This window comes from Cryptococcus neoformans, chromosome 1 (genome assembly GCF_000149245.1).
Source record: "Cryptococcus neoformans var. grubii H99 chromosome 1, complete sequence".
In the NCBI taxonomy this organism is placed as follows: domain Eukaryota; kingdom Fungi; phylum Basidiomycota; class Tremellomycetes; order Tremellales; family Cryptococcaceae; genus Cryptococcus; species Cryptococcus neoformans.
The window spans coordinates 752,808-775,688 of NC_026745.1; the positions used below are offsets into that span (position 1 = coordinate 752,808).

The window sequence follows — 22,881 nt, forward strand, 5'->3', positions numbered from 1 at the left end:
CAATCACTAATACCGGTCTATCATCGTGATATAGGTGAGTTTGAGGCCAACTTTCTTTGAGACCATGCCTCTCCATCTTCAATGATGTTCAATGTAATTTGCGTTTGAGCCGTCTCCTCGAGAGACGTTTTTGAAACCAAAATTTTGCCTATATGTCTGATACTCTTACTTTTACCCTCTGTACATGATTTTATTCACGACAATAGGGGACTAACAAATATTCATAGGCTTTGAAATCGATCAACCATGTCATCTGATAAAACCAACCTTTTCCCCACTTTAAGTGAGGTGGCGGACCGCACAGGGAAGGGTGAAAGTGCTGGTTTGGAGCAGGAGGGAGATGACAGGCAGATGCAGGAGATTGAGAGTCTTTGTATGAGATGTCATGAAAATGTATGTCATTGCCGCAGTTTCGTACATGTTGCAGATATTCGGAGCTGATGCAAAGGGCAGGGCACGACCAGACTGCTCTTGACCAGCATTCCCTATTTCAAGGAAATAGTGGTCTCTTCTTTTAGATGCGATCATTGTGGTCACCGCGACACGGAGATTCAAAGTGCCGGAGAAATCCAGCGTAAGTGACTTTTGCTGACGGCAGTAACAGCGTGAACTAACTTTCGTTGTTAGCCAAAGGCGTCACTTACACTGTACACCTTCTCACACGCGCCGATCTCGACCGACAGATCGTCAAGTCTAATTGGGCTACAATTACCATTCCCGATATCCAGTTGACTATCCCTCCTGGTCGTGGTCAAATCAATACCGTTGAGGGCATTATTCGTGACACTGTACGAGATCTTAACATCAGCCAACCTGTCCGACGAGTCATGGACCCCGAGACGGGTAAAAAGATTGACGAGCTCCTTGAGAAGCTTAGAGCATCAATCGACATGGAGGAGGAGGATGAAGACGATGGAGGTGTTGGAATTGATGACGATGAGAAACCCGTACACCACGAGCCATCCAATGCTTCGTCTAAAGAAGAAAAACCTTTCGTTCCCTTCTCTGTGATTGTCGATGATCCGTCTGGCAATTCTTACTTCCAGTTTAAAGGGTCTCAATCAGATCCTCAATGGAACATGAGAGCTTACAACCGGACATTTGACCAGAATGTGACATTGGGTTTGGTCGCTCGACCTGAGGATATATCTGAGGAACAGCCTGAAGGCGTCCCGATTGTCGCTGCCGACCACAAACTGAGCAGTGTGGAGGAGTTTGAATCGAAAAGAAACAAGAATGCGATCAATCGGGATGACGGCACAGTTGTTCCGGACGAGATTTACAGCTTCCCCGCCACGTGTTCTTCATGTGGACACCAGCTTGAGACTCTCATGCAGCAGGTCAACATTCCTTACTTCCAAGTAAGTTTCCCTTTGCCTATACAGCTCGTCGCTAATTCTTTCGTTAGAATATCATCATTATGTCAAGCAATTGCTACGCATGTGGATACCGAGATAACGAAGTCAAGTCTGGTGGCTCGATCGCCCCTAAGGGTAAAAGGATTACTTTGAAGGTTGAGGACGAGGAGGATCTTAGTCGAGACATGTTGAAGGTGAGCCCATCTTATCGTGCACTGTATTACGGCTGGTAACTTAAACTGCACTTTGTAGTCTGATACCGCTGGTCTATCAATTCCTGAGATTGACCTGGTGCTTCAACCGGGTACTCTTGGCGGCCGTTTTACCACTCTTGAAGGTCTCCTCAATGAGATTTATACCGAACTCAGTACCAAAGTTTTCCGAGCTGGTGACTCTACTACCGCTGGTATCGGGCAAGCGGATTCGAACGTCGGTGAAGATGAAGCAAAGTTTGGGGATTTCCTCAAAGGCTTGAAGGAGTGTATGTCGGCCCAAAGACAGTTCACTCTCATCCTTGACGATCCAGTGTCCAACTCCTATCTTCAAAACCTTTATGCTCCTGATCCTGACCCGAACATGCAAATCGAGGTGTACGATCGAACGTTTGAGCAAAATGAGGAACTTGGTCTTAACGATATGGTCGTGGAAGGGTACAATAAGGAAGCTGAGGGAACGGCATAAGATTCAGATATCTGGACTGGGCAAGCTTGGAATGTTATGCTTTGTAATCACATAGGGAAATTAGAGTAGAAGATGTGCTGCTATCATCATCTCCGACATGTGGCTTGCTTTCATTTATTGTACTATATAGACATGCATAATCATTGTTCATTCGTACTTTGCAAGGCTAAATTGGATCCTTATTATCTATACTTCCTATAGAGCAGTTTCGTCAATTACCAAGGTCTAATAACCTACCGTCGTCCGTCGTCGACGATATACTACTACTACAAGTATTGTTATGAAATGATAATGAGTGGCATCGTGTGATTTCAATTAGCCCTTTTTTACTCATTTACTATTTGTACAGCCAGTAAGCCAGTAGCAAGTTGTAGTTAGTACGCTTCATGATTGATAGTAGTGGTCGTCGTACACTGGGTCGTTATAATAATTAACCATGCTTCACAAAGCTCCTGCATTGCAGGTATCTACGCCCGCTAATAGCTGGCAACTCTAATGATAATATCGAGGAAAAAAACAGTGGCCCTTTTTCTCAAAACGCGTCACTCATCATCAATCGGCCGTACTATTAGACGCTGTATACAAGTAAATAGTAACAATATGTCCAGAGATGTGCCTCCATAGGCTCTACGCACTCCCTTAGAGGACGACGCATCCTCTACAGCATCCCTTATCGACATGATCATCCTTTTCAGCTGCTCGACCACCGACAGCGCCCGTCTGAGATTTGGTGGGAGCATTCACAGCCTGAGGAGGACCAGATTCCTTATTTTGCAATCATGTCAATGGTTGATCCCGAAATCCATAAGAGTGTTCAAGCATACCTTTTGGTATCTTCTGATGGCTCGTACGACGGCAATAAAGGCTTCGTCCACGTTTACCCGTTGCTTGGCGGATGTTTCGATACATTGGGCATTGAACCTTTTAGCCAAGTCACGCCCCTCTGAAATGGCATTAAGCTGTGAATGAGATTTAGAAATGAATGGGCTCACCATGCGGCTGGACCTGCCTTTCGTACTCCAAATCACATTTATTCGCTACTACGACTACTGGGAAGTAGTCCTTATCCTTAACCTGTCATTTTGTAGTCAGCGAGATAACATTCGACACGTGAGATTTATGATGACTCACCCGCAAAATTTGTTGATGGAATGTAGATACTTCTTCGAAAGAGCTTCTGGAAGTAATGGAGTAAACAAGGAGGAAACCCTCTCCTACAAACAGATTTCAGTCAGTTGCCATTGGGAGCTTTATGCTTCCACGTACCTGTCCTCATATATTGTTCTCGCATAGCACCGTATTCTTCTTGACCGGCGGTGTCCAACACGTCCAACAAAGCGACTTCCTCATCGATAATACATTGTTTGCGGTAAGAGTCCTCTGTTGAATGGTCAGATGGCAAGCCAGCAGCATCTGTGGTAAATACTCACCAATGGTAGGGTCGTATCTGAATGGTACGAAAAGATTTAGTTAGCACAGGCCTGTCATATGTTCAATAATAAGCAATGTCCGACGCACTCATCGACAAACTAGGAAGGAGAGAGAAAAAATCAGCTTTCTGGTTTATAGGTTATTGCTTCATCGACTCACATGTGATTGAATGAATTGGATCGTCAAGGCAGACTTCCCAACACCTAAATTACTATATTGTCAGCTTCTGTCTGCACGCAGGGCCTCGGCCTCGGCTTCTATAAGGTCCAAAGCATCGACAACGGCACTTTGAAACAGTTCACACGGGGGAATAACCACCATCGAGCGCATATCGAACTCGAAGAGTAAGCTAGAGGTAACTGTTCCGACTTTCGGGTAGTCCCACACCTATACCTCTCGAGAAGGACACATATTGCCCAGCGGAGTCAAGAATCCGAAAGTGCTTTGATGACTGGCCGACATGATGCACAGACTTACCACCACCACCAACGACGACAAGCTTATATTCACGCAAAAATTGAGCCTATCGAATTGCTTAGCACTAAATGGGGATGGTTCGCAATGCAGGCTACATACCTTGGACATGCTGGCTGGCTGAGGTTGGATGGGCTTGAGTGTGAACGGAATTTGTTGACAAGACGGAGATGATGATCGGAGGTGAGTTGAAGCGTTGCAGAGGGAGAGCCGAAGATGGAGGGATGGATGAGAGTGGCGGGAGCGGGGCCGGGGGACAGAGAGGCACCGGAGATGGTACGGTAGTGAGATGGCACGGAAGGACAAAGAGTGTGATACTAACTTACCCAACAATTAGGCTTCGGCCGCTGATTGTTCGCGCCATGGCGCACAGACCTCTGCCATGGCCAAACATGCCGCGTGGCTTTCGCGTGGTGTGGATAGACGGGATTTCGGCAAAGCAGATTGATAATAGAGGTGTGGCGGCGGTTATCTGTGCTATAACAACACGCCGCTCGTCTCTCCCGGCTCGCCCACCAACGAGCACCACTGCAATGTCCCTCTACGGCGGCATCAAATTCTCCACAAAGAACCTGGAGGATGAGCCAGAGCAGCGGGAGACCCCCCGCCCGGCAGACACGGACGCTGGCTCCCTCCCCCCCTCCCAGTCCAGGCAGAAACAGCCCGCCGCATTCTCCTCCGCGCTCAAGTTCGCTCCCCGCATCAACAAGAAGCCGCAGAAACAGCCAGCTCCATCCGCACACGTCACCGCCCTCCCGCTCCCCCTCAATCCGAGCACCGTAGAAGGCACCGCAGATATCGTCCGCTCTGCTGAACCAGTCTTGCACTCTCGTTCCCCGGCAGCTCAAGAAGAAAATGATGCGCAGCTTGTATTCGGGCCAGACGGTCTGCCTCTTGCCAAGGCGCCGGCTATGACCATAGGTGCCAAGGCTAAAGGAGGATACAGGGACAGATTGGGCAACGATGTCTCTGGTGAAAAGAAGAAGAAGAAGAAGAAAGTGGGTACTGTCCGACTGCCTGGTAAAGCACACCATTGACCTTTTCAAAGAGAAAGAATCAACAACCTCTTTTCCCCACGTTTGACCCTGAAGAGATATATGATCCCAATCGGCCCAATGACCTTGGTGAATATCAACAGTATCGGAAACGTGCCAAGGAAGAGAGGAGGAGGAAGCTCATGGAGGCTAAGAGACGAAGGGCTGAAGGGTTGAGCAGTGATGAGAGCAGTTATTATACAGACAGCGAAGAGGATATCGCTCCAAGAAGGGATGGTAAGTGGACCCATACATCGGCCGGCCAAGCACTGACAGTGTACCATAAGCTCCCAAGATGTTTGCCCCTCCAAAGATCTATTCTCCTTCGGCCACAAAGTTTACTCTTTCTGAAGAACCCGAAGCTGCCGCTACTCGTCTGTCCGAATCGCAACCTGTATTTAGCCGTGACCACGATGATAGTCAGATCGACCTGTCAGGCCCACCGCCGTCGGGCGATGATGCTTATGCTAGACGGGTTGCCATGACGCAGCAAGCTCCCTTGCATCTACAGCATCCTTCACAATCAGGTGACGATGCATATGCAAGGAGGGCAGCCATATCCCAGAAACCGCCACCTACAACCTCATTCATTCCGAGTCCTACACCCTCTTCATCCGCTATACCAGATGCACACCCCTCTTCTCATTTGACTCAACCACCTACAACCACCTCACCACCTTTGCCCGTTGTATCGAACGCACAGCCCGAAATTCCACAGGCTCAGGCAGCCGCATCATCTAGTCAAGATTTCCAAGCTATGTTGGAGGAGAGAAAAAAGGCTGCTGAAGCTATTGCTGCCAAATTCAAAGCTCTTGCCGGAGCGGTGCAACCCCCACCACCACCTGCTCTCGCCTCGGCATCGTCCTCTGCAGCGCAGCTTCAGGATGTGTGAGTCAGAAAGGTGCAATGTGGTGTCTGATTGATTTGCTGACATATCATAGTGGTGGTGGGACATTTGCAGAGAAAAGTGGGTCATCCTTCATTTCAGCCTCGTTTGTTTATATCTAGCTAATCTCCTCATTTCAAAGTGATGCGCAAATGGGGCCACGTCGAAGGCACAGGCTTAGGAGCTCGCGGTGAGGGTATTGTCCACGCTTTAACTACGGAACATGTTGCCCCAGTTGCGAATCTCTCTCAACCCCTATCCAAGCGGGCCCTTGCCAAACAAAAAGCAGCAGCAGCCAATGCCAAGTCCCGCAAATGGGTTCAAGCACCTTCTGCCCGTGGCAGGATCGTCAATGAGAATAAGGATGAACGTGCAAAGGAAGAAAAGGAGAAAAGTGAGGAAGGGAGGGTGATTTGCCTAAGGGGCCTCGTGGGTTCTGTAGAGGAAATTGACGAGGATTTGGTAAATGAGATTGGAGAAGAGTGTTCAAACTATGGGATCGTAGAGAGAGTAGTGCTTCACCTGGTAGAACCACCTCCACCAGAACCGGAGGAGTGTCTGCGCGTCTTTGTAGTGTTTTCCGGGATGGCGGGAGCATGGAGGGCAATCAAGGAACTGGATGGAAGATTTTTCGGGGGAAGAAATATTGTGAGTATACACCGTCATTGACTTGGGGATAGTACTGAAACAAGAATCAGAAAGCCACATATTTCGACGAGACCAGATTTGACAAAGGCGATAGAGATGGCCCAGTGCTTTAACTTTTTAGGAGATGTGTCCGGTGTATGGAATACGATTTTACATATGCACGTACTCTCAACGTAAAAGATATCAACTTGACGTTTTGCCCGCCAACAATTTAGGTATACAGCGATTTATAACCATACACAGAAAATAACAACAACATCCAACGATCCGCCAATGCTTTCACAGTGCTACACTTTCCCGACGTCTCCTACCAGCTTCCTCACCGCGATGGGACTTGGGGTGAATAACGCAGAGGCCTGAAAGCTACCGAGCCTCACTACATTCATGGCCCAGGAAGACTGGTGCGGATTAGGAATGAATGATCTATTGGAGATTTCCTCATTCATCAGTGTAACTTGAGGGGGAGTAATCTTTATTGGATTGGACTGGACAGTGCTTGCACGCCTTTCGCTAGGCCTTTGATCTGGGTTCTGAAGGGAGGCAGCATGCACGACGAACGGATTATGTGACGGTGTGGGAACCGTAGGCGAAGATTTGAATTGGGCTTGCTCTGCTTTGATCTTCTTGATGAGGGCTTCTAGCATAAGTGTACGCATCTCAAGGCCGTCCTCGGTGTCGATGAAAGAACTCTTTCGTGCTTTCGCAGATGGCTGAGGTGATTGCAGTTGGTTTAAGAGGCTCAACATCGCATTGCAAGCTTCGACGTAATGGTCCCTGAGAGTATCATATTCCGCCGGTCGAAGACCGTGAACGTGCGAGGAAATATTGATTCCCAGACGCTGTAGGGTGGAAATGGCTGGTGCAAGGAGTGCTAATAGCGCACCACCTACGGGATCATCTACCCGCTCCTCCTCACCTTGTACAGAACAGACATTCTCTCCGCAGTCGACCGTTAATCCCACAAGCGTGCGCTCCGAATCGGCAGAGTGCCCCGAATCCCCAGACTCTCTTCGGACAAGAGGCCGCTCTTCATTCTTATCGGGCTTGTTATATCGCGCCCACCCCCACTTACCATTTGGTTTCGCATTTGCCCGCTTGAATGAATCCTTACGAGAAATGGAAAAGACTGAAGTCAGCTTGGAAAAGCAAGACGTGCGTCCGGGCATTATGGGAGGAGTGTACTCCTGAGTAGGTGTAGTGGAAGGAGAGAGTATGGGCGAGAGAAGGGTATGGTTTAAGCGTGCAATATCGACATCGACATTTGAAAGCTCATTTCTGGGAGGAAGAACGTTGTTTGTTTGGTTTTTCATCAGCTTCATGTGGCAGATGGTCGGCAGCGGATAAAAAAGAAGAGAGGCTGACTTACTTGAATTGCTCGATCAGAATTGTTTGTACATTCGGATTTTGCATAGCGTTGCTTTTTTTCTTTTTACTTCTGAACAGTTTGTTGGTAATCCGTCTGTTGGTAAATGTACTTTGCCTCAAACGGTTATTGTTATCGAAGACATCACCAGCATAGTTTACTGGGGCAACCTATGTACGATACCTTATTGGTGTCGATGATACTATTCTCAAGATTTCTTAATGCATAAAGGATCACGGGATATCCTTTCGGTATTTACTAAGGGACAGCGAGCAATTCCTGAGGGGGTTTCTTCCTTTCAAGCCTTCCAATTCACGACTGCACTGTTTTCTTTCCAGTACGTTTTACTTATGTCCCCATACTCATCTGCTTTTTCCAACCATGTTTCAACAGCTCCCCTTTTCACTAGCGATCGTGGTGCATTTGGTTCATTAACTGCTACATTTTGATCTAAGTTCATGATGGCTGCAAAAAGACAACTATTAACTAAAAAGAGAAACAAATACTACTACTTCGATGATCAGACCTGCCGCCTTGGGCACATTAATCCATTTCTTCCACCTCAATATCCATTGAATCATCTTCGTCTTCACTATCATCCGGCTGGGTAACGTCAGGTTCATGGTTGGGAATCACAACCAACCTGTTCTTCCGAAGGTCGACCGTGACGTGGGCAATTTCACCGTCTCGCACGCGTCCTTGGAGTAAGAGCCGCGAGAGAGGATTGAGAATTTCGGTCTGGATGAGACGCGCCATGGGTCGAGCACCGTACGTCGCTGTAGATTTAAATATTAGTGACTGTTTTCAAGTTTTTTTTTTTTTGAGAGATTGACACTTACGAGAGTATCCAGCTTGAGCCAACCATTCACAGGAAGGATCGTCGACATCAAGCTTGATTTTCCTGTTGTTATCGAACAACCTTTGTTGAATTTCCTTCAACCTAACGTCAACGACCTTCCTAATGTCCGATCTGCTCAACGATCGGTATAGGATGATGTCATCAATTCTGTTGATGAATTCGGGAGGGAAAGTCTTAGCGATCGCCCCATTGACCTTGGCACGAACTTCAGGCTCGACTGCTCCCTCTGAGGGGTGCTCATTGAGATACATAGAGCCGACGTTGGAAGTCATCATGACGATGGTGTTGCGGAAGTCAACCACCCTGCCTTTGCCATCGGTAAGACGTCCATCATCGAGAACTTGCAGGAAGAGCTGGTGGAATTCGCGCGCTGCCTTTTCGATCTCGTCAATGAGGATGAGGGAGTATGGCTTGCGCCGGACAGCCTCAGTCAGCTGGCCACCAGCCTCATGCCCGACGTATCCAGGGCCGGCACCAATGAGACGTGAGATGGCATGCTTCTCAGAGTATTCGGAAGCATCGATACGAACCATCGCATCCTCGCTGTTAAACATAACACCCGCCAATGTCTTGGCAAGCAATGTTTTACCGGTACCAGATGGACCAACCAGCAAGAATGAGGCAATAGGGCGATTCTGATTACCAAGGCCGGATCGATTGAGGCGAATGGCGTTAGCGACGGACTTGACGGCCTCTGGTTGACCAATGACCTTTTTGGAGATCAATCTCTCAAGGCGGAGGAGTTTGGCCTTTTCGGTTTCGACCAATCGGGACACGGGAACTCCTGTCCACCGGGCCACAACCTCAGCAATCATTTCTGGGGCGACTTGCTGACCAGAACCCTTCTCAGCTTCTTTTTGCTCCAACTCTTGAAGCTTTTGTTCACGTTGGGGAATAGAGTGGTACCGAATGTCGGCAGCTGTAGCGAGATCGTACCTAAGCGAAAGATTAGCCTTGCCCTGTATCTTGAATTTTCAAGGACTACTTACCTCCTTTCTGCCTCGTCGGCCTTGGTTCGCAGCTCATCGATCTTCCTCCTCAACTCGTGAATCTGATCTCCCAAATGCTTGTCATTCTCGTATTCCCGTTTCAAAGGCCCCAACTTGTCTTCCAAATCGGCGATAGCCTTTTTTGCTGTTTCCAATCTTTCCTTGGAGGCCTCGTCCTTCTCTCGCTCAAGCGCATGGATCTCGACCTCTAAACCAAGCTTTTTGCGCTCAAGCTCGTCAATGGCTTCAGGGCGGGTTTCGCGGGCAACCTTGACAGCACTGGCTGCTTCGTCGAGAAGATCGATGGCGGAGTCTGGTAAGCGCCTTGCTGTAAGGTATTGCTTGGCAAGTTGGGCAGCAAGGACGAGGGCAGAATCCATGATGCGGACACCATGATGTGTTTCATATTTTTCACGAATACCACGCATAACTGATAATCATTGTTAGCTAAATGTTTCATGTCGCGAGCAATAGCAGCCACTCACTTGCAACCGTGTCTGGGACAGAGGGTTCGTCAACTATGACTTGAGCGAATCGACGCTCAAAGGCAGAATCCTTCTCGATGTATTCTCGGTACTCGTTCAAAGTAGTGGCACCAATGACCTTGAGTTTCCCCCGAGCCAACATTGGTTTGAGTAAGTTGGCAGCGTCCATACCGCCGCTTGAATCTTTCCCGGCCCTAGAGTACACAGTCAGCAATTTTCAGCTATTGATAGAGCTCGGAAGGACGTACATAATCAGGTGAATCTCATCAATAAAGAGGATGATCTGGGTGCCTTCATCACCAGACTTTTCGACCTCGCTGAGAACGGCCTTGACACGCTCCTCGTATTCGCCCTTGTACTTGGCACCAGCCATCAGAGCACCCATGTCAAGAGCAAGTAGACGACTGATCAAGCTTGCGGGAACATCCCGGTCGACAATTCGCTGTGCAAGACCTTCGGCAATGGCTGTCTTACCCACACCAGGCTCGCCAATGAGGACAGGGTTACCTTTGGTGCGCCTGGAGAGAATTCGGATAACACGACGGATTTCGTTGTCTCGACCGATCACAGGGTCAAGCTTACCTTGCTCTGCTAGAGCGGTAAGATCCACGCAGTCTACGAAATGTATCAGCGATGTCCTTTTGCGAAAAGGTGCCTTGTATACTTACATTTATTAAGAGCATCAAACTGTCCCTCAGCACCTTTGCTGTCGACCTTTCTTCCGCCTCTCTTTCTCTTGATCTCTGCTTCCAGGGCTCTCGGTTCAGCACCCGTACCCCTCAACAGCTCCTTCATATCGGAGGCATCGGTGTGAAGCAACGCGAGGAGAAGGTGGTCGACAGCGACGAACTGGTCATTCTGGTCCTTCTGCAATTTCTGAGCTTCCCGTATAACAGCATTGAAGGAGTTGGAAAGAGGCAGAGGGGGTGATGGAGGAGGGTCGACAACGGGTAGTCGGTTTATCTTGTGCATGAGAGCACGATTGAAAAGGGTGGGATTACCGCCGACATGTTCAAGAGCAGCTTTGAGTAAAGTGGGCTGGTCAGGGCCACTGGAAGGCTGGTTTGGTTCCTCCCAGAGAACGGATATGAGATGTAATGGGTGGACTACGAAGGTTTAGCTGCAGGGTTACATCAAAAGGTGAACATTGCACTTACCTTGAGCGTTAGCCATTTCCGCCGCTTTGTCGAGGGCGGCCTTCAAGACCTCTGAGGACTTGTCTGTGAAGTTGTCCATGGTTATTATTAGTTGAGAGTAAGTACTGGATGTAGATAAGAATTATAAGAATTAAAATGGTTGGTGGGAGAGCGGGGGTGGTATCCGTCCCTCTTATATACTGAGAGTGGAGGCCGTCCGTCATTCGGGAAAGAAAGACATCATCGTCGTGCCTAGATTCGAGAAAGTGCCAGAACCACGTGGCGTCTACTAATCCCACCGCCGCGGCTCTTCTCGTCCATTCCGGTCCATTCCTGTCCATTCCCGCGGAGTCGTGAATATTCTTTGCGTTCCGTCGGACAAACATTTGGACCCTTCGGCATCTTCTCATCCGCCGTTCCATATAACAATGCAGCCCGCCCAGACCCATGCTGCTCCCGTTCGTAAAAAGCCTTCGCGCCCATTCGTTTCATCCCACCACCGCCCTGCAGACGATGTAGATGATGGCATCTTTCGTGTCGTTTTGATCACCAGTGGTAGCGTAGCAAGCATCAAGGCGCCCGATATCGTTGGGGCTTTGGTCAAGGTGAATAATAATGCTCTCGATATCCTGCCTTCCAGGGGATCTCCTGCTGACCGGCTTCGCTGTCCGCATTGACTGGCAGTCACCGAATATTGACGTGCAAGTGGTTGCGACCAAAGCCTCCACATACTTTTACAGCCAAGAGGACGTAGACAATTCTGTGAGATCGGCTCTAAACCTACCTGATGGCCAAACTGGAGAGCATTTCGGTGTGAGAGTCTGGACAGATGAAGACGAATGGTCCGTGCGTCAGTCTCAATTATAAAGCAAACAAGAGAAGGCACACGGTACTGACTGTATCAACATAGGATTGGAAGCAGGTAGGAGAACCTATATTACACATCGAAGTGGGTTTTCAGTTTACCCCAAAAGCCCATTCCGCAGTCTCTGACTACACTGCAGTTGCGTCGATGGGCAGATTTGGTTGTGATTGCACCCTGCTCAGCAGACCTGTTGGCCAAGATCGCAGGCGGAATTTGCGACAGTCTCGCTGTATATAATTTTACATGTTCTCGTGATACCGCGTTATGCTGAGAAATGGCCTCTAGACTTCTCTTCTCCGCGCCTTGGGCCCATCAACTCCAGTAATCGTGTGCCCCGCTATGAACACGTACATGTACCAACATCGGTTAACTACTCGGCACCTCGCGGTCGTGCAAGAGGACTTGGGGTACCTTGTCTCTGGACCGCAGGGAGCCGGACGACTCGCTTGCGGTGATGACGGTAAGTGCTTGATGATGGATAATATGAGTTCTCTAGATTGATAATCCCTAGGCCCTGGAAAAATGACAGACTGGCGAGACATAGTGTCTCTGATCGAAGGGTTCGCCACAATGCACCAGGACCGTCGAGCTGTGGTTCATCCTGGCCATCCTCTTCAAGAATCCTCCGATCCTCCTCTCCCGCCGCCCACAGAGACGCCTCCAACTCCAGGAAGACCTTCCAAATCATCTTCTGCTGTAGGATCGTCTAGCGTATCAACGCAAGATCGCGCACCTGCGAAAGCCCCTTCAGATGACGTTTTGACTGGCATAGCAGATTGGAGGTCGATGACTAACGAGCTAGGCGGAGATGGAACGGCATGGCGCAGAAAGTGGTGGTTGGGTTGATCGCATGACTTCTTTTGAGACGGAGAATCAATGCATGTATAATTATAATAAAGCCTTATCAAGTCTAATATGATTATAATAAAGCTTTATCAAGTCTAATATAATTATAATAAAAACTTATCAAATTTACATCGGGGCGACGTTGGAGCCTAAAGGTTGCTGTGGCTGCTCCGCAGGCATAAGAGGCGTCTCTGGTCGGAACTCTTTCGGACAGATCCATCCAGCCACAATTTTCGCCACAAGCTCAGAGTGCTCTTTCGCTGATGACCCTTATCAACTTCACGCCCAGAGCTATCGTCTTCGAACCTCAGGACTTACTAAGACAGAATGCGTGAGGAACCCCATCCAAAACTTTTACTCTTTCGCTACTTTCGCCTCCTAGGCATTCCTGGACCAACGGGCCGTCTTTACCAACCCAACCGTCGCCATTTCCCCCGGTCCAGACCCCAAACAACCCTCGTTCTCCAGCTTGATCTGTGCCCTGCGTCCTGAACCAGTCGGTATCAACTCCCTTTATTTGGCGCATTTCATCGGAAGATAACGATAGGACATCTTTGAGCACAGAGGGAGAAAGAAGGAGGGATTGACTTGTCTCCGGAAGGTTGACGAGCGAGAAGAGGGGACGTAAAAGTGGGGAAAGGTAGGGCAACATCGGTTTGATTGGGCGATGAAATATAGGCTATGCAAATCATAACGATGGGCTTTTGTTGCAATTGTATATGGCCTGTTTACGCACCCATAATGTCCATCCGTTCCAGGTGTTAGCGATCCACCCGAGCGTGGGAAATAGCAGATATCCAGCATACACAGGGCGTGATTTTTCTGTGTTCAGTTCCTTCATTACCTCACAAGCCATGTAAGCCCCGACAGAATGGCCCATTAGACCGAATTTAGGCCTGTTCTGACCTTCTTTTAGGGCCCAGTCATCGAGATAGCCCCGAATAGCCTCAACAAGCTCTATCTTACTGGCAACCTGCTGGGAAAGAGACAGAGGAACTGTAGGGCCGGGAATCCTCGTCGAATGGCCTATATGGGATGTTGCCAGGATGGCATGGCTGGGAGGAAGAAGCGAATGGAGGTGAGAGAGGAAGTGTGGATAGTAGCCCAGCAGTCCAGGATTGCCTTGACTCTGTCAGTTGGTGTTGTGGCGTAAAGCGAAGAGGGGCAGGCTATGTAAGCTCACCGAGGATGAACAAGAGCAGATGATCAGGAGCTTTGGAGGCACAATTGCGGCGGGGAGGCCAGTAGTTAAGCTCTACGTGACCGACTGCGCCTGGTTTTCTGTTCTGGAATGAGCAAGAGATGGGGAGGGAAGAAGCGTTTTCCGCTGTGAGGCGGAGGAACGCGAGCCGAGGATCCATCCTTACTTATTTTCCTCGTCCTCAAGGACTGAAGATCGGTCCAGCTAATATGTCTAGATACAACGATCACCGACAAGAAAGCGGAAATAACAATATTACGTAACATGCATCACGTCCGGCCCCTATCTGAGTGCTCGGCCGGACATTAGAAGTACACTCAAGACGCGTCAACGCGCATCGATAATCTTCAATTCCTCGCACTCTTTTTCCACACTCTTCCTTTTTTTCCACATTTCCTTCTTCATCTCGACACCATGAGCGCCGAAGCCTCTCCAGAAACGGGACGATTTAGGGAAAAGTCTTCCCCAGACCTTTTTTTTCCTGCTACGGATTCAGAAGATGAAGAGCAAAACGATGTCCCCCTCACTACTGTCCAATCGGCCCAGAGCATCAGCTCCAAGTCTAGCATCAATGCCGCTTCTTCTTCTAGGCCCCAACATGGAAGCGATACTAGGGCTTTTGCCACCATCAGCCAGACATCTTTCTCTGCGAAAGCCCAGGACGATAGCGATGATGATTTTTCAATCGTGGGGCATAACCCAGCTTCATCACATCCTCAGGGGGCAAGTGCCGCTCCGCGAAAGAAAAGAAGTCTCCAACTGGCACATTCACATCATTCCAGCCCATCCTCATCGCCTGCCCCACCAGATTCAATGATACGTGCTGATTTTAGGAAAGGATTTTTAGGCGAATTTGTATGTGAGGGCTGGAGCCTTTCTAAGGGCCGCGGATATTGTTCACCGGGTACCAAAATTGTCATCGAAAGACCCAAAAGCAAATCCACGGATGTTGACACTCCGAAATCACGACAAAAAGATAATGGACCCGTGAGACTTGTCAATGGAAAGGTAGTGGGTGGAGTAAAATCGAAGCAGATGACTTTGGGATCAATGATGGCAAAAAAAGTGGAGGTGAGCTGGCATTGCTGGTCATTGCAATCACAAGCTCAATGATCCTCTAGCCTGCTAAAAAAGTGAAGGCAACCACAGATCAAATCATACGGTTCAGAAATGAACGTGGTTTTGGTAAGTGGTCTTAAAGTTTACATCCTTTATGGGTTACATTACTAACGCCGGCATAATAGAAAGTACGTTGGCTGGGAATCCTTTCCTTCTCCTTTGAAACCTGACCCCATTACGCAGTTGGAAGGCTGTCAATTCATGAAGCTGGTTTCCTCACTCATCTCCTGGATACCGGCGTCAGTAAGTTTCTCCTCTCGATCCTGTCGTTTCCTTCCATTTAATGTATTCCCTAGTCCAACTTAGCGGCAATGTCATTGATTGCCCTCAAAACCTTACCACAGGGTGCACTATCTTACTTAACGTCAAGGTATATTTAGCTCGGAAAGCATTTGAAAACTCTGGAAAACAAAAAAGGGAGGAACATTTTTCATATTGGCTAGATCAACGAGAGACAGGGGTGGAAGAGGCAATGCGTCTAAGGAAGAATTCGCTGAGGTCCCTTTTTGGTGCGTTATCCATGTACTGACTGTCCATGTAATTGATAAATTTCTAGAGCGTATTGGTGTGAAGCCCATTCAGTCCAGTGCCCTTTCAAAAGTAACGCCAATTCAGGGGGTCTTGAATAAGCAAAAGGGATCTGATCTAGAAGGGTCCAGACTCAGACCTTCCCCAAGTACTTCAACTGTTGGGGAGAAAGGCAAAGGCCGGGAAATTACGCCGGCTGTGGACGATGACGGAGAAGACAGTGGCGACGAGGCGGAAAAGTTGGATGAGAAACAAATGAATGAGATTGACTCCATTTACCGAAAGTAAGTCGAATCATTTGTTTCAAATGTAGCACCACTGATATTGGATAAGGGCCCAGCAGAGCGACACTCGTTTAGACGAGATGGATCCTCCTTCGACATTCCTGTACACTCTTCGTCCATACCAAAAGCAGGCCTTGACATGGATGAACGCGAGGGAAAAGGGCGATTCTAGTATTCGAGACGAAAGTTTGCACCCTTTGTGGGAAGAATACTTGTTCAAGAAAGATCAACTACCTGGAGAGCCCATCGAGATTTCTGACGATGATGAACAACCCGATTCCACACGGAAGTTCTATTGGAATCCTTATAGCGGCGAACTCAGTCTTAAGTTCCCCACTTCCAAAAATCTTTCTCGAGGAGGCATTCTTGCCGATGCGATGGGCATGGGCAAAACTTGTATGATGGCTTCCTTGATCCATACTAACCGCGAGGAGAAACCAATTGGAAGCTTGGAACCGCAGACCAAAGATGTGGTGGAAGGAGAGATCGACGAGGAGCCCGCTTCTAAACGTATCAAATTCAAACAAGTCACCCTTTCTAACCAATGGCGTGCTGTTCCGACGGCCCCTAAACTTGAATCATTCCCACGCGCCACCTTAGTTGTCTGCCCTGTTTCCCTCGCGGCGCAATGGCATGATGAACTTCGAAAAATGTCACAACAAGGTTCAATTAACAGCTACGTGTGGTATGGAGGCGACAGAGTCGATATTGAGGCTCTATTAGCAGGCGACGGAAAAGAGAGGGTGGATGTCATTGTGACTTCATACGGAACCCTTTCAAGTGAATATCAGAAGTGGATGAGGATCAAGGACAAGCCCAGCTATGAAGGTGGGAGCCTATATGATCGTAAATTGGCTTGTATGCGTCTTTATTTATGCCTATTGCTGATCAGTTCAAAGATGAATTTCTCCGCATTGTTCTTGATGAGGCTCATATCATCAGGAATCGTTTAGCCGTGGTTTCAAAAGCTTGTTATGAGCTCAAAGGCCAAAGGCGTTGGGCTTTGACCGGTACCCCTATTGTGAATCGTCTGGAGGATTTGTATTCGTTATTGTGGGCCATTTCTCCCCGACCTAAGAAGTATATAACTAATGCACATCAGGCATTTCCTACGCGTTACGCCTTGGGGTGATTATTCGTTCTTTCGAAGGTGAGTACAATCAGTTCCATCACCGAAGACAATTAGTAATATCACAACAGCTTTGTCACTGTCCCCTTTTTGAATCAAGATCATAAAGCTCTCAACGTCGTCCAATACATCCTGGAATCATGCCTCTTGCGCCGAGAAAAGACCATGCGGGATAAGGACGGGCGCCTCATCGTCGATCTTCCCCCAAAGACTGTATGTTGACATTTTCTCATGTTGGAAATTTAGTCTCATCCCTGTCAGGTGGAAATCAAGGTATTACAGTTCTCCAGGGCCGAAAGACAGATATACAAGTTCCTTGAGGAGAGGGCAAAGAAACGATTTATTGAGCTGGACGCAGATGGAAGAGCCATGTCAAATTACACTTCCATCTTGGCCATGCTTATGAAGTGAGCTCAAAATCGTAGCTGAGAGATGTAACGCGCTTATGGAATTCACATTTTAGACTCCGCCAATGTGTCGATCACCCACTTCTTGTTCTTGGAAAATCAGGAGAAGACGGAGAACTAGGCGAGAAGATTTTGGAGTCCGGTGCAGGTAATGACGAAGGCAATCTCCGTGAAATGATCGCCATGTATGCTGGAGGCGTTAGAGCAGAGACTCCAGAAGACGTAGACAAAGCTTATGCGGCTAAAGTCCTGAAGGAAATAGGGGAACAAGAGGATACGCCGATCTGCGAACTTTGTTCAAATGAAATGTTTGATGAGGTTTTGTTACCTTGTTACCACAGAAGGTATGCCTTTCTCTTTGTAGCCTTCGATGCCGCGGGCTGACAGACGACGAAGTTGCCAGGATTGTATAGTGGAATGGATAAGTACATGTGAAGATCAGAACAAATTAGCCTGTTGCCCATCTTGTGGCAAAGGTCCAATCAAACTCGCCGACCTTCGTTCCGTCCAGCGTCGTCACAAGCGTGTCAATCCTATCACTGGCGCTTACCCTGCTGGGCGCGATCAAAACTCAAAGTCGAGCAATGAGACGACAGTTACCTTGGGTAAAGTAGACTTAGTCACAAGCACAAAGCTTAGAGCGTTGTTGAGACAGTTGGAAGAAATAAGGCAAGAGGATCCAAAGGCGAAGGTCCTGATCTTTTCGCAGTTTACGTCTTTCCTAGGTGGGGAACTTACCGTGTGGCCTCACCGGTAGTCGCTAATTGCTCGTAGATTTGATCGAAACAACACTTACCAAACAAGGTATACGACAGCTGTAAGCTGGCTTAGAATACACCTTTAAGATGAGGCTAATGATCAATCATAGTCGGTTTGACGGTACTATGAGTCAAGCGCAACGCGCAAACACCATTGAAGAGTTCGGCCAGAAAACAGATGAGCCACTGATTTTGCTTATATCTCTCAAGGCTGGCGGCGTTGGTCTCAATTTGACGATGGCTAACTGTGAGTATAAAGGAAGTCAAAAGATGATTCGAATGAGGCACACTGAACGTGATGCACAGATGTATTTCTGATGGACACTTGGTGGAATGAAGCCATCGAACAACAGGCGATCGACCGTGTCCATCGACTGGGGCAGAACAAGCCAGTTTACGTCACAAGATATATCATCAAAGGCACCGTTGAAAAGCGGATTATGAAGATTCGTAAGTAAAACCGGGGAGCATCCAAACATCACCTTTGGCTTACTTTTGATCGTACGTCTCCAGAACGTTCGAAAACTGCTTTGATAAATGCTTCCTTGTCGAAGAGCGCTAAGACCAAGGAAACAACATTAGCGGATATCAAGAAGATCTTCGGGATGGACGAAGAAGACAGCGAGGAAGAGGTTTACTGAACCAATGCCCCCCTATAACGGGAGCGAAGCAGTCTTGGCGCCGTTGTCATAATTCTGATTATATACATAGGGTCATATTCTTAGGGTGATTTGATGCAACCTTGTAACCAAAGCTAACAAAGCTACATTCTCCGACCCAGCATTGTAGGTGACAGCATCCAGATGAAGCTGAGTTTTTAGTCAATAATCTATTACTGACTTGTGGTTGGACTTACTTTGGCATGGTGATTGAAGTTAATCTCAAATTTCGACAATGCCGTCCACCTCAGTTTAGATTTGGCCGGGTCGGACTCTGCAATAGGATCCATCAAAAACTTATTCAGAGCCGAGTTCAAAGATGATTGATAAGACACAAAGACCGAAATGGTCGTCATAAGTTTCGCATAAATCTTTCATGTTTATAAGCTTTCAACAATATTTGGTAATGATCAACACGTACGTTGAGTAATTTTGAAGTCGTCAACATGCATTGCTTCAAGCATGTATCCAAAAAGTCCACATGGTCCCTCAGCAGTTGGTCAACTGTTTGTACCTTGGCCAGCTTTTCCTCCAGCGCTTTCCAGTTAGGTTCTAATACCTCACCAGTCGCAAATGCTAGCACCTGCCGCACAAATGCCAGCATCCTGGTCCTTAGCGAGAAGATTCGTGCCTTCCATCTCTCAATATCTTCATTGCCCGAGTTATCTCTCCAAGATGGACTCTTGTGCTCAAGCCACATGGCCGAAAGTGCAGATTCGAGATGGTGAAGATGAAGGAGGAAACGGAAGATGAGTTGATAGCGAGCAATCGTTTTCCGAGAGATGATGAGAGAGAGGGGAAATTTTACAGAGTAATCGAACGCAAGGGCATCGATCGCTGTAGGAATCAGCGACAGTCTAGATTAAGGGAAAGAAATTATACCTATCAGGGGTCTCTCTTTCTCCCTTTTGCTACCTTCCTCTTCATGCATGTCACCCAGCGCAAAATCTAGTTCGCCTTCTTCTGTCAAGCTTCCGGTTTTGCTCACAATCTTCAACAGCCAATCATACAATCCTTGAGATTGCATCAGGACCTTGAGATCATCCTTATAGGGGTCATTTGAGCTCGAACTCGAAGGGTTGCGAACAGCGAGGTCTAGAAGAGATTGTAGCTTGACAATGGAAGCGCTTTTTGCAGGCTTGCGTAGTTCAGAGGCAGCAAGATCGAGGAAATTGGTGAGGAAATCAGACTGGTTGAGGAAGAAAAAATGTTTCATTGAACTAAATACAATGTAAGACCGTTCCTATGTTGTTTGCCGATTTGACTCACCGAAGATGGGGAATAAGTTCTTGCTCTTCCACCATCAACTTTAAAAGAGTCTTGTTGGCATATATATAAGCATCTTCTATCCGTTTATAAAAACTGTGCTCTGTCAGCTCTAACCTACATAGGTGATGGCCAATAAACCTACTTCGGATCGTTCATAGTCACCATTTCTTTTTCATCGACCTCCCCAGGTTTCTTGACCTCTATTCCGCATTCTCTTATTACATTTAAATATTTACCGGCTAGCAGGATCTTGTGTTTCCATGGTTGTAAGAACTGAGGAATGCAAGCGCCGCCGGGAAGACGATTTGTTCCTTGGCGCGGAGGCGGTACACCTGCCGAAATCGACGGTGTACTGTTACGAGCTGACACTTTGCTCGATCCCGGGATTGCTCCATCACGTAGCTAAAGCTACGTATCAGTTCCTTGTTACTTTGGCATTCGTCATCGTGGTGTCCTTACAGTATATCTTCGCTCCCAATATTCGTCTGTATAATCACTTTCTAAAACGCCTTTTGTAATATGTCCGCTCTCCTTGACCATGAATTCATCGAAGGGATCCGACAGGTGGCCAGTCGCAATCCACTGTATAAGCATTTTGCAGTATGGCTGCGAAGCGTGCAGTAAGAGAGACGAATGCAAAGTGGAAGCCGTAGGGTCTCCGCTCATATTTGCTTCTCTTTCACATATGATACCGAGCACCTCGCCTCCCAAAACGTCACCTCCATCACCAATCAACCCTTCTTGAGCTTTGAGATTCTTCATCAGCCCTTTCAGACCTGCGCCCCCCAGGCCCAATTCCTCTGCCATGCCGCCCAAACCATCATCATCATCATCTGACAAATCATCAGTCCCTTGCCCAGCCTGGTCGGCTTCGAGCGCATGGCATAGAGATGCAAGCAGGGACATGGTATGCAAAGTAGGATGAAGGTGGAGGTAAAGTGTTTGAAGGGTAAACGTCGGGGAAGAGAGGAAGAGAGATTCCAACTGGGCTGTCAGCGCTCGAAATTCCTAGGTGTCATAGTCAGTAAAATCACACAATTTGAAGAAATACATACTTTGAGCATAGCTCTTATTCCGCTGCACAATGCATGGCTAACCATGCCGTATTCCGGTGCCGTCCTTCACGATTCCAATCAGTAAGAAAGCCTCTTCCTTCTGAGAAGACTGACCGTAATTCCATTGACGCTTCAACAGCTGTAAAGAAAGACGCCAGAGGTAGGAGCCGTTTTACCAAAGATAGTAGTGAGGAGTCTATGCAGCTCCATTAGGATCTCATTAATGACACATATGAAGTGAAATAACCTAGCAACGGGTTAACTCTCCATTTTGCTCCCTTTATGCGCTGTTCTTCATCAAAAGGGTCGTATCCTTCATCGTATCGTATCAACACCCCTTCCACGCCCTAAACGGGCTCATCAATCATTCGAAGGGCACATTGCTGGCTTCAAGGCTTACCTGAAGGACGAATAACAAATCCTCACAAATCCAAGCTTCTTGGACCTCAAGGGGTACTTCATCCAGTAGCCGTTTCTCCGCGCTCAATTCAGTTACAAGCGTTGGATGTTCGACAAGAGGTTCACTTTTCGCGGGCTCTTTTATCTTTTCTCTACCCCTGTGATCTGAGTCTGGTAGGATATCCCTCGACCCAGACATCGCGCGAAGGAATGACGACGGGTTGTATTCCCTTTGAGCTATTGAAGCCGATGACGATGGTCGCGTACGGAAATGTGAACGATCCCGCTCATTCTCCATTGCCCGAGCAGAAGCTGGTCTCTTCTGATCTTCAGGATTTCCACGGTGCAAGTAGGATTCTGCGATATATCAGCTTTTGAGGTTGGCGCTAATAATGGCAAGCAAACTGACCATGTCGGTGCAATATGCCACTTCCTTCTCCCGACTGCTCAAGCTCCTCTAATATAGCTCCTGGTCTGATCTTCCTTACAGACGCCAAAGTCCCTGCGAACTGGAAATATATCAGCGTCGATGCCTATTGTGAAGAAAGACGGGAATGAACCTGGTTGAGTTCCTTGTCCGTAAAGGTGAATCTGCTGGAGCTTGTGCGTTTACGGGGCTTTGGAGTGAATGGAACAGTTGATGAGGTGGCTGGGCGAGAGGATGACATGCCGCGTTGAAGGTAGATGGAAGAAGTGAGGATCTTGAGGGAATTCCAACGAGTCAGCAAACACAAACCTCCGCAGGAGACGCGTACAGACGCGTACCCATTTGGTCCTGCCTTTTCAGATGATTACGTAAAGCTATCCCGCAAAGCTGCCTGCCGACGCGATCCATGATGCATGAGCGGGGCGGTGCAGGAACCCGGCCTCTGCGGTTGACGATGGTGACTGGAAAAAAGAAGGTTCTCCTGTTACCGAGCTGCCTGTTACGTCCGGATTTGGGAATGTCGAATCATGCATGATGCATGGGTAATAATAACGCATGCACATATGATAACCACAGGAAGCTACAGGCTAC

General features: G+C 48.0%; 9 protein-coding genes; 4 read left to right on the forward strand and 5 right to left on the reverse strand.

Annotated features, from left to right (window-relative positions):
* Positions 1 to 33: 33 nt before the first annotated feature.
* Positions 34 to 2,201, forward strand: CNAG_00292 (zinc finger protein). XM_012191245.1 has 6 exons: position 34; positions 228 to 393; positions 454 to 574; positions 628 to 1,361; positions 1,409 to 1,552; positions 1,611 to 2,201. The coding sequence occupies exons 2-6, from the start codon at positions 247 to 249 to the stop codon at positions 2,037 to 2,039; spliced, it is 1,575 nt and encodes a 524-aa protein (XP_012046635.1). The 5' UTR covers position 34; positions 228 to 246; the 3' UTR covers positions 2,040 to 2,201.
* Positions 2,202 to 2,419: 218 nt separating this feature from the next.
* CNAG_00293 (Ras-like protein) lies at positions 2,420 to 4,343 on the reverse strand. XM_012191246.1 has 10 exons: positions 4,047 to 4,343; positions 3,948 to 3,993; positions 3,630 to 3,673; positions 3,558 to 3,568; positions 3,470 to 3,486; positions 3,306 to 3,419; positions 3,171 to 3,253; positions 3,032 to 3,113; positions 2,864 to 2,982; positions 2,420 to 2,804 (listed from the first exon to the last, which is right to left on the reverse strand). The coding sequence occupies exons 1-10, from the start codon at positions 4,053 to 4,055 to the stop codon at positions 2,679 to 2,681; spliced, it is 651 nt and encodes a 216-aa protein (XP_012046636.1). The 5' UTR covers positions 4,056 to 4,343; the 3' UTR covers positions 2,420 to 2,678.
* A 67-nt stretch (positions 4,344 to 4,410) lies between these two features.
* CNAG_00294 (splicing factor 45) lies at positions 4,411 to 8,114 on the forward strand. XM_012191247.1 has 6 exons: positions 4,411 to 4,942; positions 4,993 to 5,215; positions 5,266 to 5,866; positions 5,920 to 5,945; positions 6,007 to 6,512; positions 6,563 to 8,114. Exons 1-6 carry the CDS (start codon positions 4,478 to 4,480, stop codon positions 6,623 to 6,625), a joined length of 1,884 nt encoding a protein of 627 aa, XP_012046637.1. The 5' UTR covers positions 4,411 to 4,477; the 3' UTR covers positions 6,626 to 8,114.
* On the reverse strand, positions 6,800 to 7,831 carry CNAG_00295 (hypothetical protein; the record flags this gene model as incomplete). The annotated part of the gene is made up of 1 exon (XM_012191248.1): positions 6,800 to 7,831. The coding sequence occupies one exon, from the start codon at positions 7,829 to 7,831 to the stop codon at positions 6,800 to 6,802; it is 1,032 nt and encodes a 343-aa protein (XP_012046638.1).
* CNAG_07347 (heat shock protein) lies at positions 8,112 to 11,500 on the reverse strand. XM_012191657.1 has 7 exons: positions 11,366 to 11,500; positions 10,877 to 11,314; positions 10,457 to 10,823; positions 10,209 to 10,402; positions 9,724 to 10,153; positions 8,715 to 9,670; positions 8,112 to 8,651 (listed from the first exon to the last, which is right to left on the reverse strand). Exons 1-7 carry the CDS (start codon positions 11,442 to 11,444, stop codon positions 8,419 to 8,421), a joined length of 2,697 nt encoding a protein of 898 aa, XP_012047047.1. The 5' UTR covers positions 11,445 to 11,500; the 3' UTR covers positions 8,112 to 8,418.
* Positions 11,501 to 11,687: 187 nt separating this feature from the next.
* CNAG_07348 (phosphopantothenoylcysteine decarboxylase) lies at positions 11,688 to 13,115 on the forward strand. XM_012190856.1 has 6 exons: positions 11,688 to 11,949; positions 12,029 to 12,190; positions 12,255 to 12,293; positions 12,349 to 12,438; positions 12,495 to 12,669; positions 12,721 to 13,115. The coding sequence occupies exons 1-6, from the start codon at positions 11,773 to 11,775 to the stop codon at positions 13,053 to 13,055; spliced, it is 978 nt and encodes a 325-aa protein (XP_012046246.1). The 5' UTR covers positions 11,688 to 11,772; the 3' UTR covers positions 13,056 to 13,115.
* Positions 13,069 to 14,460, reverse strand: CNAG_07349 (hypothetical protein). Its single transcript, XM_012191658.1, has 4 exons — positions 14,239 to 14,460; positions 13,792 to 14,177; positions 13,374 to 13,734; positions 13,069 to 13,315 (listed from the first exon to the last, which is right to left on the reverse strand). The coding sequence occupies exons 1-4, from the start codon at positions 14,414 to 14,416 to the stop codon at positions 13,182 to 13,184; spliced, it is 1,059 nt and encodes a 352-aa protein (XP_012047048.1). The 5' UTR covers positions 14,417 to 14,460; the 3' UTR covers positions 13,069 to 13,181.
* Positions 14,461 to 14,547: 87 nt separating this feature from the next.
* Positions 14,548 to 19,255, forward strand: CNAG_00299 (DNA repair protein RAD5). The gene is made up of 17 exons (XM_012190857.1): positions 14,548 to 15,327; positions 15,378 to 15,441; positions 15,501 to 15,503; positions 15,559 to 15,618; positions 15,672 to 15,884; positions 15,932 to 16,187; positions 16,237 to 17,033; positions 17,087 to 17,240; positions 17,290 to 17,337; positions 17,388 to 17,529; positions 17,578 to 17,723; positions 17,780 to 18,067; positions 18,120 to 18,448; positions 18,498 to 18,540; positions 18,592 to 18,728; positions 18,788 to 18,931; positions 18,995 to 19,255. Exons 1-17 carry the CDS (start codon positions 14,671 to 14,673, stop codon positions 19,120 to 19,122), a joined length of 3,609 nt encoding a protein of 1,202 aa, XP_012046247.1. The 5' UTR covers positions 14,548 to 14,670; the 3' UTR covers positions 19,123 to 19,255.
* Positions 18,106 to 22,852, reverse strand: CNAG_00300 (gamma-tubulin complex component 2). XM_012190858.1 has 16 exons: positions 22,629 to 22,852; positions 22,424 to 22,564; positions 22,273 to 22,372; positions 21,865 to 22,220; positions 21,712 to 21,811; positions 21,579 to 21,660; positions 21,465 to 21,528; positions 20,869 to 21,417; positions 20,552 to 20,811; positions 20,410 to 20,502; positions 20,023 to 20,360; positions 19,562 to 19,977; positions 19,338 to 19,511; positions 19,120 to 19,290; positions 18,975 to 19,039; positions 18,106 to 18,855 (listed from the first exon to the last, which is right to left on the reverse strand). Exons 2-14 carry the CDS (start codon positions 22,529 to 22,531, stop codon positions 19,195 to 19,197), a joined length of 2,736 nt encoding a protein of 911 aa, XP_012046248.1. The 5' UTR covers positions 22,532 to 22,564; positions 22,629 to 22,852; the 3' UTR covers positions 18,106 to 18,855; positions 18,975 to 19,039; positions 19,120 to 19,194.
* Positions 22,853 to 22,881: the final 29 nt, after the last annotated feature.

Excerpts from the sequence above, each read along its gene's own strand:
- CNAG_07347 (XM_012191657.1), bottom strand. The coding sequence starts at position 11,444 with ATGGACAACTTCACAGACAAGTCCTCAGAGGTCTTGAAGGCCGCCCTC. Across the intron at positions 10,824-10,876 it reads GTTTGATGCTCTTAATAAAT|ACTGCGTGGATCTTACCGCT; the intron begins GTAAGTATACAA and ends TACATTTCGTAG. Across the intron at positions 10,154-10,208 it reads TGTCCCAGACACGGTTGCAA|TTATGCGTGGTATTCGTGAA; the intron begins GTGAGTGGCTGC and ends AATGATTATCAG.
- CNAG_00299 (XM_012190857.1), top strand. The coding sequence starts at position 14,671 with ATGAGCGCCGAAGCCTCTCCAGAAACGGGACGATTTAGGGAAAAGTCT. Across the intron at positions 16,188-16,236 it reads ATTGACTCCATTTACCGAAA|GGCCCAGCAGAGCGACACTC; the intron begins GTAAGTCGAATC and ends ATATTGGATAAG. Across the intron at positions 18,068-18,119 it reads TTACCTTGTTACCACAGAAG|TTGCCAGGATTGTATAGTGG; the intron begins GTATGCCTTTCT and ends CAGACGACGAAG.
- CNAG_00292 (XM_012191245.1), top strand. The coding sequence starts at position 247 with ATGTCATCTGATAAAACCAACCTTTTCCCCACTTTAAGTGAGGTGGCG. Across the intron at positions 1,362-1,408 it reads TCAACATTCCTTACTTCCAA|AATATCATCATTATGTCAAG; the intron begins GTAAGTTTCCCT and ends TTCTTTCGTTAG. Across the intron at positions 1,553-1,610 it reads TTAGTCGAGACATGTTGAAG|TCTGATACCGCTGGTCTATC; the intron begins GTGAGCCCATCT and ends TGCACTTTGTAG.
- CNAG_00293 (XM_012191246.1), bottom strand. Across the intron at positions 3,674-3,947 it reads TGTCGTCGTTGGTGGTGGTG|GTGTTGGGAAGTCTGCCTTG; the intron begins GTAAGTCTGTGC and ends ATAGTAATTTAG. Across the intron at positions 3,114-3,170 it reads TCCATCAACAAATTTTGCGG|GTTAAGGATAAGGACTACTT; the intron begins GTGAGTCATCAT and ends ACAAAATGACAG.
- CNAG_07349 (XM_012191658.1), bottom strand. The coding sequence starts at position 14,416 with ATGGATCCTCGGCTCGCGTTCCTCCGCCTCACAGCGGAAAACGCTTCT. Across the intron at positions 14,178-14,238 it reads TCTGCTCTTGTTCATCCTCG|GCAATCCTGGACTGCTGGGC; the intron begins GTGAGCTTACAT and ends GACAGAGTCAAG. Across the intron at positions 13,316-13,373 it reads TCCTCACGCATTCTGTCTTA|CGAAAGAGCACTCTGAGCTT; the intron begins GTAAGTCCTGAG and ends AAGGGTCATCAG.
- CNAG_07348 (XM_012190856.1), top strand. The coding sequence starts at position 11,773 with ATGCAGCCCGCCCAGACCCATGCTGCTCCCGTTCGTAAAAAGCCTTCG. Across the intron at positions 12,191-12,254 it reads CAGATGAAGACGAATGGTCC|GATTGGAAGCAGGTAGGAGA; the intron begins GTGCGTCAGTCT and ends GTATCAACATAG. Across the intron at positions 12,294-12,348 it reads AACCTATATTACACATCGAA|TTGCGTCGATGGGCAGATTT; the intron begins GTGGGTTTTCAG and ends ACTACACTGCAG.
- CNAG_00294 (XM_012191247.1), top strand. The coding sequence starts at position 4,478 with ATGTCCCTCTACGGCGGCATCAAATTCTCCACAAAGAACCTGGAGGAT. Across the intron at positions 4,943-4,992 it reads AGAAGAAGAAGAAGAAGAAA|AGAAAGAATCAACAACCTCT; the intron begins GTGGGTACTGTC and ends ACCTTTTCAAAG. Across the intron at positions 5,946-6,006 it reads TGGGACATTTGCAGAGAAAA|TGATGCGCAAATGGGGCCAC; the intron begins GTGGGTCATCCT and ends CTCATTTCAAAG.
- CNAG_00300 (XM_012190858.1), bottom strand. The coding sequence starts at position 22,531 with ATGTCATCCTCTCGCCCAGCCACCTCATCAACTGTTCCATTCACTCCA. Across the intron at positions 22,373-22,423 it reads CGGACAAGGAACTCAACCAG|TTCGCAGGGACTTTGGCGTC; the intron begins GTTCATTCCCGT and ends ATATATTTCCAG. Across the intron at positions 22,221-22,272 it reads TGGCATATTGCACCGACATG|AATCCTACTTGCACCGTGGA; the intron begins GTCAGTTTGCTT and ends GATATATCGCAG.